This window comes from Corythoichthys intestinalis, chromosome 12, assembly GCF_030265065.1.
Source record: "Corythoichthys intestinalis isolate RoL2023-P3 chromosome 12, ASM3026506v1, whole genome shotgun sequence".
NCBI classification, from domain to species: Eukaryota; Metazoa; Chordata; class Actinopteri; order Syngnathiformes; family Syngnathidae; genus Corythoichthys; species Corythoichthys intestinalis.
The window spans coordinates 50,247,254-50,261,441 of record NC_080406.1 but is presented as its reverse complement, the minus strand read 5'-3'; the positions used below and the strand labels follow the sequence as shown (position 1 = coordinate 50,261,441).

At 39.1% G+C, this 14,188-nt stretch overlaps 2 protein-coding genes across 5 annotated transcripts in view; one reads left to right on the top strand and one right to left on the bottom strand.

Annotated features, from left to right (window-relative positions):
• The window catches only part of LOC130927405 (ribosomal RNA processing protein 1 homolog A-like), a 35,050-nt gene extending 24,631 nt beyond the window's left edge, over positions 1-10,419 (bottom strand). For 2 of the 3 annotated variants that reach the window (XM_057853210.1, XM_057853211.1), the window contains exons 1-8: positions 10,243-10,419; positions 9,125-9,207; positions 7,176-7,233; positions 7,007-7,092; positions 6,819-6,880; positions 6,587-6,716; positions 6,382-6,446; positions 4,761-4,927 (exon numbers count right to left, since the gene is read on the bottom strand). In XM_057853210.1, coding sequence (XP_057709193.1) covers positions 4,761-4,927; positions 6,382-6,446; positions 6,587-6,716; positions 6,819-6,880; positions 7,007-7,092; positions 7,176-7,233; positions 9,125-9,207; positions 10,243-10,369 — 778 coding nt within the window. In that variant the 5' untranslated portion in view covers positions 10,370-10,419. The remainder of the gene's footprint in view (positions 1-4,760; positions 4,928-6,381; positions 6,447-6,586; positions 6,717-6,818; positions 6,881-7,006; positions 7,093-7,175; positions 7,234-9,124; positions 9,208-10,242) is intronic. The other variant, XM_057853212.1, reaches the window with a different exon arrangement.
• Positions 10,420-10,840: 421 nt separating this feature from the next.
• The window catches only part of LOC130927124 (cobalamin trafficking protein CblD), a 30,343-nt gene continuing 26,995 nt past the window's right edge, over positions 10,841-14,188 (top strand). For both annotated transcript variants that reach the window (XM_057852702.1, XM_057852701.1), the window contains exon 1: positions 10,841-11,177. The gene's annotated coding sequence lies outside the window, so the exon portion shown is untranslated. The remainder of the gene's footprint in view (positions 11,178-14,188) is intronic.

Genomic DNA, 14,188 nt, shown 5'->3' with positions numbered 1-14,188 from the left:
CATATCTCATTTTGTATATACAGTGGGGAGAACAAGTATTTGATACACTGCCAATGGGAAAACCCATCGGCAGTGTATCAAATACTTGTTCTCCCCACTGTATCTCTGTGTGCGCTTGTCCTCCTTAACAACGTATGACTAGGCCGCGGGTGCAGCACATTTGTTCCCCCACACGAGCGAAAATGACTGGAAAACAGACGTCTTTGGAGAGATTTTTCACAGCGAAAAAGGGCACCTGACGAGCCAGAAGATGAGCCTACAACCTCGAAGACCTACGAACTGCGAAGGAGTGGATTCATGACCCGTTTGTGAATAAACCGAGTGATTCGAGCATGTCTGTGCAACAGGAGGATCAGCTTGTAGAGGTTGCAAATGACGGCGACCTTAAATGTACATTTGAGACAATTAAAGTCATTCCGGAATATCCTGACAGCGCTACGAGAACACTGAAAACCTTGCTACAATTTCCAACATCGCATCTTTGTGAAGCGGGCTTCTTAATTAATGCTGAACGGCACGGCGAAGGCGTTAACGGTGAGACAGCGGTGTGCAGCTAACATGGCAGGATGGGTCTGAGGAGAACTTTTCTACATATCCATCCACGATCAAATGTAAGTTAATATTCCTTTCTTTAAAGTTTGTAGTGTTTACTTTGGAATCGCTGCATTCGCGGCCATTTTTAAGGTTACGCGCATGCGCAGAACCGCATAGTTGCAGTTTTTGATGGGTTGCAAAATTTATCAAAAAACCAGTCCGTGGAAAAAATAAAAGACCCAAATCACACCGGTCCGTGATGCAAAAAAGGTTGGGGACCCCTGCCCGAGACCATCCGTGCCCCCATTCAGCCAACGACCCGCGCTGGACCCCAAGGAGGATACCTGGGTAGAAAAAAGAGGGAAAGGCAAAGGGAGGAGAGTGCCCAGAAGCCGCCACTGGACCGGAGCCCCGACCCCCTCCGCCCCTGCAACTGGCAGCCCAGGCGAAGACGAGGCTAGGCCATTTAGAAAAGTGTGGGGCCCACCTACCGCCCTATTACTGTGGCTGCCAGGTGTACATACGAATTTAATTCGTTCCAGGACTCGGGTTGCAGGTCGAAATAGTCGTATGTCGAGCAGGATTTTCCCATAACAATACATTATAGTTCGATTAATTTGTTCCACAGACTAAAAACCTATGCTAAATCCTCAATAAATACTGCAGATACAACTAGAAATTGCAATTACACATAGCAAAACAAATAAATTATAAGTACAAATCAGAATAATAATAATAGTATAAAAATAATATAAAGAGTCTGGTTCTTATGTGGTGGTTGAGTTTTGCATGCTGTTCCTGGAGAGACTGACGAGAGAGATGCGGAAGAGTTTTTACTTTCACTTTTTATGTTCCATTGTTGTTGGCTTCGGCTACGGCGGACAGTAGCCGTGTTGTGTTGCACAAGTTAATATAAATGAATAAAAACCTGACGAAGCTGGTGACTTTCTTGACGATGTTACAATAATTGTCACCTAAACTTATAAAGACTGGTGAACGGAGGTCAGAGGAGGACCATCGAGATCATAGACATATTCCATCATCTCAATTTCAATGGTAAGTGTCACCTTTTCCCTTTTTTTGCCACCTGCACTAACACTCTTAGGACTAGACATGTGCCGGTTACCGGTTTCACGGTTTACCGTGGTGTGAAAACGTCACTGTTTCAAAACCACAAAAATTTTCCGTCATACCTTAGTACGGTATTCGCTATTTTTCATGTGCCAAAATGCAGCCGAAGTGACTTGGTACGGCACCGCTCACCCCTTCCCGTTTGTTGCCGTGAGTGTCACCAAACAGCCAGCAAACCCAAAAACAAATCCTCCAAACACAAGGCGTACTTTTCTTCAATTTATTGAGCTCTCAAATCGTGGTGAAATATTCAAATAAATACATTTAAAACGTTGTACAATTGTATTTTTCCATGTGTGATTAGGTTCAACAGGATAGCAGTAGCACCATTAAAAAGTTCGCCAAAAACAAAACACACATTTTCCTTTCAAATTCAATATACAAACTAACTAAAACTTACAAAGACGAATGTTAGCCTAGGCTAAACTGAGAGAGCAGCTTCTTTTATGTCTCACAGCCGCTGAGTGAGAGAAAAGCTTGAATGAAGGGGGGAAAGAAAAAGAATCGCGTCAAAGATCGCTAATTGAGAGAGGAGGTCTCACTCCTCACTTTTTTTTTTTTTTTAGATGAAACCTTTCCTCAACAATATTTACATTTTAACTAATTTATAAAACTAACTTATACATTTTTAACTAACTTATTAACTTATGAATTCTTTGTTCTTTTTAACACAAAGGCATGGCATCATGTAGACTAGAGTTGACACAGTGGCTGAAAATGGCGAAACTTCACTTGAGCTTCCCCCCTCAAAAAAAAGTCATACAGTATATATTTTTAATTTTATTTAGAAGTGTTTTTACTTTTTATAGCAATTATTTTGTTCTTACTCTAATATTGAGCAACTTGAGCTGTGGCTGTGGGTATAGTCTAGGTTCTATTTATTTTAATTTTATATAATATTTGTTATTTTTTGTTAAATAATTTATTTTCACATTATATTCATGTTCCAATTTGCAAATATGTTTTGAAAAAATCCTGTTCAATGGATTTTTTTTTTTTTTTTTAAAACCCATACATCTCAAAATTTTGGAGCTATAATTGCAATACCGTGATACCGTGAAACCGTGGTATTTTTGCTCACGGTTATCGTACCGTGAAAATCTCATACCGGCACATGCCTACTTAGGACCCATGTTGATTTTTCCCACAAGAAAATCTGCCGTGCTGCCGTCTTGCAGGAAAAACAATGAAATTGCGACGCGGTCATAAATCGTATTTCGAGCATGTCGTCATATGTCAAGACAAATGCCGCGTCAAATTTACATCGAATGTCGAAAGGATCGTATGTCAAGGTATTCATGTCGAGGTACCACTGTGAGATCATTATCGTGAGCCTTGTATCGCAAATCGTATCGTCAGGTACCCAGAAGTTCCCACGCCTAATCATCAGTGTCTACTAGTTTTCTGGTTAAAACTGGACAGGAATACAGTGCCTTGCAAAAGTATTCGGCCCCCTTGAATCTTGCAACCTTTCGCCACATTTCAGGCTCCAAACATAAAGATATGAAATTTAATTTTTCTGTCAAGAATCAACAACAAGTGGGACACAATCGTGAAGTGGAACAACATTTATTGGATAATTTAAACTTTTTTAACAAATAAAAAACTGAAAAGTGGGACGTGCAATATTATTCGGCCCCTTTACTTTCAGTGCAGCAAACTCACTCCAGAAGTTCAGTGAGGATCTCTGAATGATCCAATGTTGTCCTAAATGACCGATGATGATGATAAATAGAATCCACCTGTGTGTAATCAAGTCTCCGTATAAACGCACCTGCTCTGTGATAGTCTCAGGGTTCTGTTTAAAGTGCAGAGAGCATTATGAAAACCAAGGAACACACCAGGCAGGTCCAAGATACTGTTGTGGAGAAGTTTAAAGCCAGATTTGGATACAAAAAGATTTCCCAAGCTTTAAACATCTCAAGGAGCACTGTGCAAGCAATCATATTGAAATGGAAGGAGCATCAGACCACTGCAAATCTACCAAGACCCGGCCGCCCTTTCAAACTTTCTTCTCAAACAAGGTGAAAACTGATCAGAGATGCAGCCAAGAGGCCCATGATCACTCTGGATGAACTGCAGAGATCTACAGCTGAGGTGGGAGAGTCTGTCCATAGGACAACAATCAGTCGTACACTGCACAAATCTGGCCTTTATGGAAGAGTGGCAAGAAGAAAGCCATTTCTCAAAGATATCCATAAAAAGTCTCGTTTAAAGTTTGCCACAAGCCACCTGGGAGACACACCAAACATGTGGAAGAAGGTGCTCTGGTCAGATGAAACCAAAATTGAACTTTTTGGCCACAATGCAAAACGATATGTTTGGCGTAAAAGCAACACAGCTCATCACCCTGAACACACCATCCCCACTGTCAAACATGGTGGTGGCAGCATCATGGTTTGGGCCTGCTTTTCTTCAGCAGGGACAGGGAAGATGGTTAAAATTGACGGGAAGATGGATGCAGCCAAATACAGGAACATTCTGGAAGAAAACCTGTTGGTATCTGCACAAGACCTGAGACTGGGACGGAGATTTATCTTCCAACAGGACAATGATCCAAAACAAAGCCAAATCTACAATGGAATGGTTCAAAAATAAACGTATCCAGGTGTTAGAATGGCCAAGTCAAAGTCCAGACCTGAATCCAATCGAGAATCTGTGGAAAGAGCTGAAGACTGCTGTTCACAAACACTCTCCATCCAACCTCACTGAGCTCGAGCCGTTTTGCAAGGAAGAATGGGCAAGAATGTCAGTCTCTCGATGTGCAAAACTGATCGAAACATACCCCAAGCGACTTGCAGCTGTAATTGGAGCAAAAGGTGGCGCTACAAAGTATTAACGCAAGGGGGCCGAATAATATTGCACGCCCCACTTTTCAGTTTTTTATTTGTTAAAAAAGTTTAAATTATCCAATGAATTTTGTTCCACTTCACGATTGTGTCCCACTTGTTGTTGATTCTTGACAAAAAATCAAAATTTTATATCTTTATGTTTGAAGCCTGAAATGTGGCGAAAGGTTGCAAGGTTCAAGGGGGCCGAATACTTTTGCAAGGCAATGTATGTTTTGTGTTTTCTGCAAAAAAAAAATGCAGTACCATTAATCTTCTTAACTGGGTTCTCCTCCTCTTCCCCTTCAGAGGACTGGCCTGAATCAGAAGACACATTTTCATTCAGCTCTCTCATCAGATCCTCAATGGCTAAGGGAGCCTGGTCAATAATCGTGCTGAAGATGTTGATGCAGATCGCTCGGAAAAGAGTCCGACTGGTAGGAACAGTGTCGAGAGAATGGTAAATCAGTGGACATAAAATATTTCAAACAAGAAGATCAAAAAATCTGTATTAGCTGTGAAAACACCGTTTGTGATAATTACTTAACTGGACACATTAAATGTTAAACATTTAATGTAAACTAGTACTACTCGGAGAAAGTTTGAATTTCACGGTAAAAGAGTAAGGTAGTCTGAGTTAAAGATGCATATCACTCCTAAGATGTAAAGTTACTGTACTTGAGAATCAAACGTCAACTTCCATTAGCACCATGTCTGGTGTTGGCGCAGACAAAATATGTGTTTGTGTATCAAACCCCAATGAGTAGCAAAACAGTTTACTTTCATTAATAGAAACAGTACCCGTATTCAGTTTATGACCATGTTATCCGAGTGTATGTTTTTATTTTTATTTTACATGTGAAATAAAGTTTAACGTGCAAGACATACATGTCCTGTAACCACATAAGCAGCGCTGTTTTACGTCAACGATGACTATAACGAAAATACTGTCGACGAACAATTATTTCATGACGATAACGAGCCAGAAAAGTGTCTTGGAAAGCTAAAACACAACGACATGAACGCCAGTTTTCGTCTGACGAGACGAGAACGAGACAAATGTGCAATAGTTTCTGCCTCATGTGTGACATTTATATGTAGTCAGCTTGCATCGTAGCAGAGTCTGGTGTCTGTGTCACTCACCCACTAGTGTCCTCTCCATTCTCCCCATTGCTTGTTTTGAGACACATGGTACGATTTGTCTTATGTTGGGAAGACATAATATGCAATGTTGCTTTAGCCTGGACTGTGCCGAGTAATCATTATACACTAAATGTAACTCATAGCATTAGCATAGCATTCATGTTAGCGTTAGGCTATCGCTAACGACGAGCATCATCTTAAACTCTCGGACAACTTTTTTTTTTTTTTTTTTAAATACATACAGTTCATGGTGGCCAGGTGGGTATAACTAATTGAAATTATGTACTTCTGAGTGAGTATTGTCAAGTGATAAATTCGCAAATGCTTATAGACGCTACAATTTGTGCTCAATTGTCAATGTTCATTTGAAATACTTGAAAAACTTTTATTTATTTTTGGAGTACAACTTTTGAATTTTGCAGACAAAAATATTGAGTAAACTTTAAAGATAGACAAAATTAGTCTGAGTTTTCGTCAACAAAAACTAGACTAAGATAAACATATTTTGAGGTGACTCAAATATGACTAAGACTAACAAGTATTATCGTCCAAAAGTCTAAGACTAAAAAATTAAAAGGGCAGCCAAAAACAACGCTACACGGAAGACGGGTTTACATATTTTACAAATTCTAGGCACCTATTGTTTATGAATCCGAAGCAGAAAATATAAATCCTTGCTTATTTCGTATTTTGAACTCCAAATGTCCTTCAGTTTTATACAGATATTATGATGGTTTTGACTTACTCCTTGGTTTTGGCTGCCGTTTTGAAGAATGGTTCTATCAGTTGTAGGTTCTGGTCAGCAGTAAGCTGTACAAAAAATAAAAAAAATAAATCACAATATTTTATGAGTTATAAATACTTTGTAACAATCTGTGACACAATAAACCAAACTCAGTCATCATATGTTCCACGCTACAAATGACTCTTCATAACAATCATAGCTTTACCTCCGCTGAACCCACAGCTGCCAGTTCAGTCAAGTAGAGGTCCAAGATATGGAGTTGCAGACCAGTGGGTGCATCATTTCCAGCAATCAGGAGCTCTGTAGCAAACACATCTAGAAATTGTGCAACCACGCTGGAAAAAAACAAGGAAAAAAACAAGACCATGGTTTACATGCAGTAATTTAACCTATATAAAGTGTTGCTCAATTGATGGAAGGCCTTTTTTAGAAGTTACCTGCTCTCCCATTCTTTATTCTTCAGCATCTCAAAGCTTTGCCTGAACATGAAGCGGACCAGCTGTAACAAACATTAAGCAGAGGCACCATGAATAAGAGGCGAGTGAAGAGGCACGATCAGGATCATGGAAACAGTATATAATTTTAAGATTATGCATGAGAGTATGCAAGCAATTCAGCCACAAACCTGGAAAAACTTATCCATTCGTAGTCTGTCGATACCAGTCCACTCTCTTTTGAAGGTCTTGAGGGAGCTCTCTATAAATAATATTTCTGTGGAAACCAACATTTACAACTGCCTTTTCTCATTTTGATTTACTTGCATTTGTAATTATAACTGATGAGACTCAACTTACGTCCGTTGGTATCGTGAAAGCTGTGAATCAGTGTGGAAATTGTGTTTGAAAGCTCCTCCTATTAATTTAAAAGTGAATCATGTCAAATTCATACAAATTCACATTACACATATTTAACAATCAAACAATTTAAGAGGCATAAAAGATTTAAAGGCTTGGTCACAGAAGGTGCCATTTATTCAGACATTGAATTTGGCACAGAGGGGTTTTTTTTTCCCCTAATCACGGATCAAGAACACTTTTGGGCAGCATCAAAACTCTAATGAGTCATTTTCCAGGAATTAGACTAACTGGACTCATCAATTTTACTACTACAGGGTGACACAAAATAAAAAACTGTCATCACATTGTTAGTTGATGCATATTTTCAGCTGAAGTCTGTCCACACAGCTCAAATGCAATTCGAAGAACGGTTCGGATGTCGTGAATTTCCTGTCCACCAAAGTATCTACAGATGAGTCGACAAGTTCCGAATATCCGAGATCGACAAATGCGAGTTTTTCAGGACTGTTATCGATTATTAGGAGTTAGAGGGTCAGATAAGCGATGTTTGGAACCGATATTAATTTGCAGTAAAAGTAAAAATTGGTGTTAAAAAAATGAATAATGCAAACACTGAACTTCATTGAAATGCCTAAAGCATGTTTATTGAATCACAGAAATAAAAAATAGCTCCAGAAGTGCTTGAATTTCCTTGACTCAGAAACATACAGTATGTTATAAAGTTGAATAAAAGGTTAAATAAATAGCTCTCTAGGAAAAGGGTTCCAAAAGTTTTAAACATGTTACTGTCCTACCGTGCCGCCTTCATAATGCGAATTATTTTTAAACAAGAATACCGTAGAAAAACGCTTGTCTATTAAATGCTTCACTGAGTGAGTCCACTCAAACCCACTGACAACAGCCTCTCACTTACACAATGAGTTACCATAGCACACTAGTGTTTAACGAGCTAAACGATGATTGACACATTCGGCATCTTCGAAGGTAGCGCTGCCAAGCTTCTCTGGCAAGATCAAAGCTTCAATGCCTGTCAAACATCATCAACTTTAATAAGCAAAACTCGCAGTGAAATGCTTACCAAGAAAAGCAGCTGCAGGGAGAGTGAGACTATACGAGCATGAAGCATAAAAAAAAAAATATATATGTTTTTTAAAATTAAAAACCCGATCCTTTTCACACAATTCCGATCCTCTGAAAAATGGCGTGATCCCAAGTCCCTATCTCTAGTTTTAAATTGACTTTTTCATATCGGCCAGTCGGATTAAAAAAAAAAAAAAAAAAGGCAGATACCGAAATAAGTCAAATTTCCAAATATCGGCCCTGTTCAGAACCCATGAGACTGTGCATAACCCCAATGGAAAAGACACTAAGAGACAATAACTCTCTGGACGACCGCAGAAGGGTGATTTAGAACTTTGCTCGCCGGATCCAAATGTGCCTGCCGCGCCAGAGAGCTCATTTGGAGCACATTTTTTGAGCTCCAGTGAAACAGCCTTTTTGTAGTACAGACTTGGAACTTTGGAGATGTCTGCTACATAGGCTTGACCTAATGTAGTTAAAGTTTTGTGTCGATCGAAATAAAATTTTGGAGGTTATCCGATTTTGGGTGAGGACCTTTTTTTTGTGTCACCCTGTAGAATTACGAGGGGTGGAACAAATGTAATCAGGGCATGGGTGCGCTCACTATTAACAGGGCTTAGTATCAATGATAAAATATATTGTTTACCATAATATAAAGTGCCAGTACTGAAGCTTGATTAGAAGAAAAATGTGCCACAAATTGAATTTGCAATATCTGACAGGAAAACGGTCATTTTAACCTAAAATCATTTTTGCGCTGATCCTGTGGAAAGAGATCTAGTTAAGTATTTTGTAATTTCCTTACAGAAAAATTTCAAACAAACTTTGTGAGCAAGCTTTTCCTTCTCAAAAAAAAGAAAAAATACCTGTAAAAGCGGTTTGTCCTGCATCCACAAGCAATAGAAGAGACCCTTCCATAGCTTTAGCAGCTCTTCACTTGTAAACCCACCTGGACAGAGAACAAAAACCAGAAGGAGGATCTGGGTGAATCCACAATCCAGTACTGAATATGTAAGGGAATCGATGCATTGGCCAAATTTTCATGAGAAGGAGAACGGACTGAGCAGATCCTGTTTGCCTTTGTATTTCAGCTAAATTACACTGTACGTGATTTTTTTCCCTCCTGTACTAAAACGGCACCCTAACTGTGCTGTACTAAATCGCCTAAATGAGTGTTTTAAGGTGGTGGTAGTATACGAAGATGAGTATTCTAAAAAGTAAATCATAATTTCCCTGCCCCGAAAAATAAAATGGTGATAACATTTTGTTGTTTGATATTACAGGACCAATTATATGTGGGTAGAAGAATTATATATTCTCATTTGTCAGATGTAAATGGTGGCATCCGAAAGTAGTTAGTAGTTAACTCTAATAAAGGCTGGTGAGTGTTTGCACCACAGAAGATAACATTTTAAGAAAAATGGGTGCCGCTTCCAAGGAGGCGTTATAACATGTTTCGAAGCACATCTTTATGGAAAGCTGGCATATTGCGCCGTTATGACTAACACCATCTCAGGGATATGCACTTCATAATAAGTGAACACAGAGCTTAACAATGATATCAACAATGATAATGAAGAAATCAGAGGTTTGAAGCTTGCACAAAAATATGTCATCCGATGTGAAATTAAGATGAAGTGTGTCGTTGCAGACATCTCTGTGTTCTTTTTCACTGAACAACACAAATAATTTAAATACAATACGAACTCAAATTCAAAATGTAATTTGAACTCGTCATTAAGACCTTGTTGATGTCGCCAATATTAACTGCAGATATTCTAATTTAGCATTTACATTTAAATCCCCTACCATGAAACGTACAATTAATGCGGTTAGAGGCAACTTTTCATTTAATAACTGAACGAGGACTAAGTTAAGTGTCATAGTTACGTGAAATGTTCCAAACACAAGGCAATGCTGGTGGGTTATATTTTACGATGAAGCCTTTAAAGCTGAGGAAGAGCGAAAAACGGGGGTTACTTACCAGCCGCTTTCTGTGATCTGACACCTATATATTTTCTCAACTTTTTCAATGCTTTTGTTCGGATAGGTTTTTCGTTTGACGCTAACTTTTGTGCAAATTGAATTTCTGGACCTTGTAGCGCCGCCATTTTCGCAATCACGTGGAGTGTCGCACGTTCTTCCAAACCGACGCAGTCAGATGACGTCAGAGCACAGTTCCTCTTCTTCCTTTTCTGATTTTGTGGATTTCATAGTATGGTCATTCCATTCCATATAGGATTGACAGCGATCATTCGATAAATAAATGTATATATTTATATTCACCCCTGAAATAAACTTTTCAGAACAAAGAAAAAAATGTCCAGAGACTGCAGACTGCGCTGCACCGTTTGCTGTTCAATTATGAGAGAAAGTACGTCTATGAAAAGCTTTTGGGTCTTAATAATTATTGAAACATACATGAATTCTCAATTAAATACCTTTTTTTTTTTAAATTATTATTTTTAATCTGAGCTCGAGGTTGGAGTACAGTATGGTAAATGAACAGAGGAGGCAGCATACACCAATGTATGCGTTTAGCCTGCCAGAAATTATTTTTAGAAGAAGAAGATTGTAGTAATAATTTCATTTCGTAAACGGTGCTGGACTGGTACTGTAACCTTAACGAAAAGTAGCTGTATGCTGGTGCCTTTCTTGAGCATTTTTTTTTTTTTATTCGAACGTCCAATCTTCGTAATACTTCCGAGTCATCTTGCTTAGGTAGGAGAATACGTGAATAAGAGAACTGAAGCCTGAGAGGAGAAGAAAGTAGAACGTGGAAAATCAAGTTGAAGAGACTTGAGACGTAGCCTATATGCACGGTATTCGTGCAAGGGCAGCCAGAGATCACAACAGTAAAAAGTAGCCTACGAAAACGATGAAGTAACCCATTCCAAACTAGTAAAGGACATCACACAGGTAATTTTTGGTCCGTGTCGCTATAGTCGTAAAACTATCAAGGGTAGACAGCTGTTGTTAATGGACGCCAAATGAAACTGAATTGGTTTAAAAAACTAATCTGGAACATGTCATGCACTAGCTGAGGCCAGATGTTTTCAATCATAAAGAGTAAATTAAGTGTATGCTTAGGATGAGAAACGTTTTTGTCTAAAATTAAGACAAAAAGGGAGAACATCTTATGTCTCAACTTTAGACAAAAATTTCTAAAGCTTTAAAATGATTACCATTTCTTTTAAGTTTTAACTTTGAACCCACTCACTTTTCAAGTGAGCAAAATTATTGGTACATGTATCATTATATATGTACAGTGCCACAGTGGTACCTCTACTTAAGAAATTAATTGGTTCTGGAAGTAGTTTCGTAACTTAAAAATTTTGTAAATACAGACATGTGCCAATTACCGGTTTCAAGGTATACAGTGGTATGAAAACGTCAAGGTTTCAAAACCGCAAAAATGTTCCGTCATACCGTCCCTAAGGTATTAGCTATTTTTTATGTCGCAGAAATGCATGGAGAAATCCCTCGCTTGCAGCTGCAAGGCTCAGCCCTCCCCCACCGGTTGTTGCACAGTGTCAGTGAGTCAGCTATGCTACACGATGGCTGGAGGAGGTAAAACTAAACTTTTTCCTCCCCGTCAAAGAAAACGAAATTGCTGGTATGGGAAAACTTGGGCTACAGAAAAATTACTGACAGCCGTGGCTTAGAGGTGGAGGGCCAACCGACATGTAAAACATGTTTGCGAAGGTGGCTGCCAAGGAGGCAATACCTCCAATATGATTTCATATTTATACAAAATAAAAGGTTAGTAAACACTAGAGGTGGGAATGTTTGGGCACCTAATGATTCGATTACGATTCAGAGGCTACGATTCGATTATAAATCGATTATTTATGCTCCCCCCACCCCAGCTATTAGGTGCTTTTAATGTTTTGTACATTAGTTACAAAAATTGTACAAAAATCCTCTCAAACTTAAATAAATGACTATTTCAGTATCAAGTTAACAGTTCAAAACAGTAAATAAAATACGCAAGACCCCATTCGGTATCAGCAGCTTTAATCTACATTCAATTAATTTAATGTTGTGAATCAGCGGTTTAAGTTGTTAAAATTGCTCCCGTTATTCCACAATTTACTTTGTCTATTTTCGACATGGGAAAGTTTTAAAACTGTTTTAAAGTCTAGTCAAGATTTTGCCGATTTAAGAGCATTTTAGATAAAAAGTTAATTACCGTAAATTTCGGACTATTAGCCGCTACTTTTTTCCTTCACTTTGAATCCTGCGGCTTATAGTCCAATGCGGCTTATTTGTTGATTTTTTGGGGTTAATAGGTAACACTTTATATGACAGCGGCATCATAAGACCGTCATAATTGTGACATGACACTATCATGGGCATTACTGACTGCTTATGACGGATGTCATTAGGTGTCATGCGGCAAATTATGTCACTAACTCCGTTTATGTCCAGTTCGGATCTTTTACATCCATTCAAAAGTGAGCTAATTTGCCAGATAACACTAAATTCCATCCGTTATAGGCGTTCACGATTGCTTATGACAGTGGTATGTCATAATTATGATTGTCTTATGGCGCCACTGTCAAATAAAGTGTTACCAAATACCATAACTAGCAGTTAATGAAACAACTGGAACAGTAACTGAAGAAATAATTAGCACAGAACATGAATTTTGATTGTTATTTACATCTGTAGCGCTGCAATGCATGCTAGGAGGCATGTTTGATGACAAGTGTGGACAGCAGGTGGCAGCAGAGGTTGATTATCTCTCCCAAGGGAGCAGTGATGGCCAAATAAAGCTTCTTGAAGCAATGACGCTTCAAAGGTTCATGGTGGTTCATTTGGTCATATGATGCCGCTGTCAAATGAAGTGTTGGATGATATCGTTTGGTGTAACTATCTCATAATACAGTGATGACAGCTGCGGCTTATAGTCCAGTGCGGCTTATCTATGAACAAATGCGGTTTTCGTCTCAAATTTGGTGGGTGGCGGCTTATAGTCAGGTGCGCCTTATAGTGCGAAAATTACAGTAGGTTCATTTGGAAGGTTCGCTACAACAGCCTTCCGGGGAACTCTACTGCTTTAAGATGGGGGCTGTATACTAACGCCGGCTAGTCTGTCATTTCGCATTTAGGTTTCTATTCATGTACTACTAACGCCGCCGAGTCCGTCATTTTGCATCTAGTTCTATATATAATAAGATATCTACCGTAGCATCATGTGGACGTAATTTGTAGCGGCTGTTGGCAGCAGTCAGGCATTATTGTTTTTTTTATCTAGCGGCATGAGTTGAGCCAGAGCCGTGAGTTGAGCATTGTTTACACGGGTAATGACATGCATGGTGTTTACTCTCGGTCCGTTCCTCATTGCGTCCTGAAGACCACGCTGACTTTGTTTTAGTTCCGCTTTACTTGACATATTTCAATAATCAAAATTTGGATGTTTGTGAATCGTTCTCGAATGTTTCACGGCTGAATCGCGAATAATCTATGAATCGGAAATTTTGCACACGTCTAGCAAACACTGACATGAACGTTGCCCACCAGCTATGAGATTTAATTCCAGCGGTGGTAAAATGTGTTTTTTTTTCTCTCTGGCAACTGTGTTGAGAGAGAGTGTGCATACGATGTAAACACAGGGTTCACTAAATACGGACCTCGTCGCCACTTTTATTGTCGTGTTTTCCACGTCTCTCTCCCCTAACACACCTGAATCAAATGATTATGTCATCAGCAACCTCTCCAGAAGCCTGATAATGATCCTGATTATTTTGATTCAGGTGTGTTGGAGGAGGGAGACATGGAAAACGCGACAGGAAAAGTGGCACCGAGGTCCGTATTTAGTGAACTCTGATGTAAACGTGATACGAGTCATACACACGTGCTTTTTATGGAAAGTAATTCAATTATTTTTGTCCGGATGTTAATAATGGTGAGCTGTGGGTTTAGGC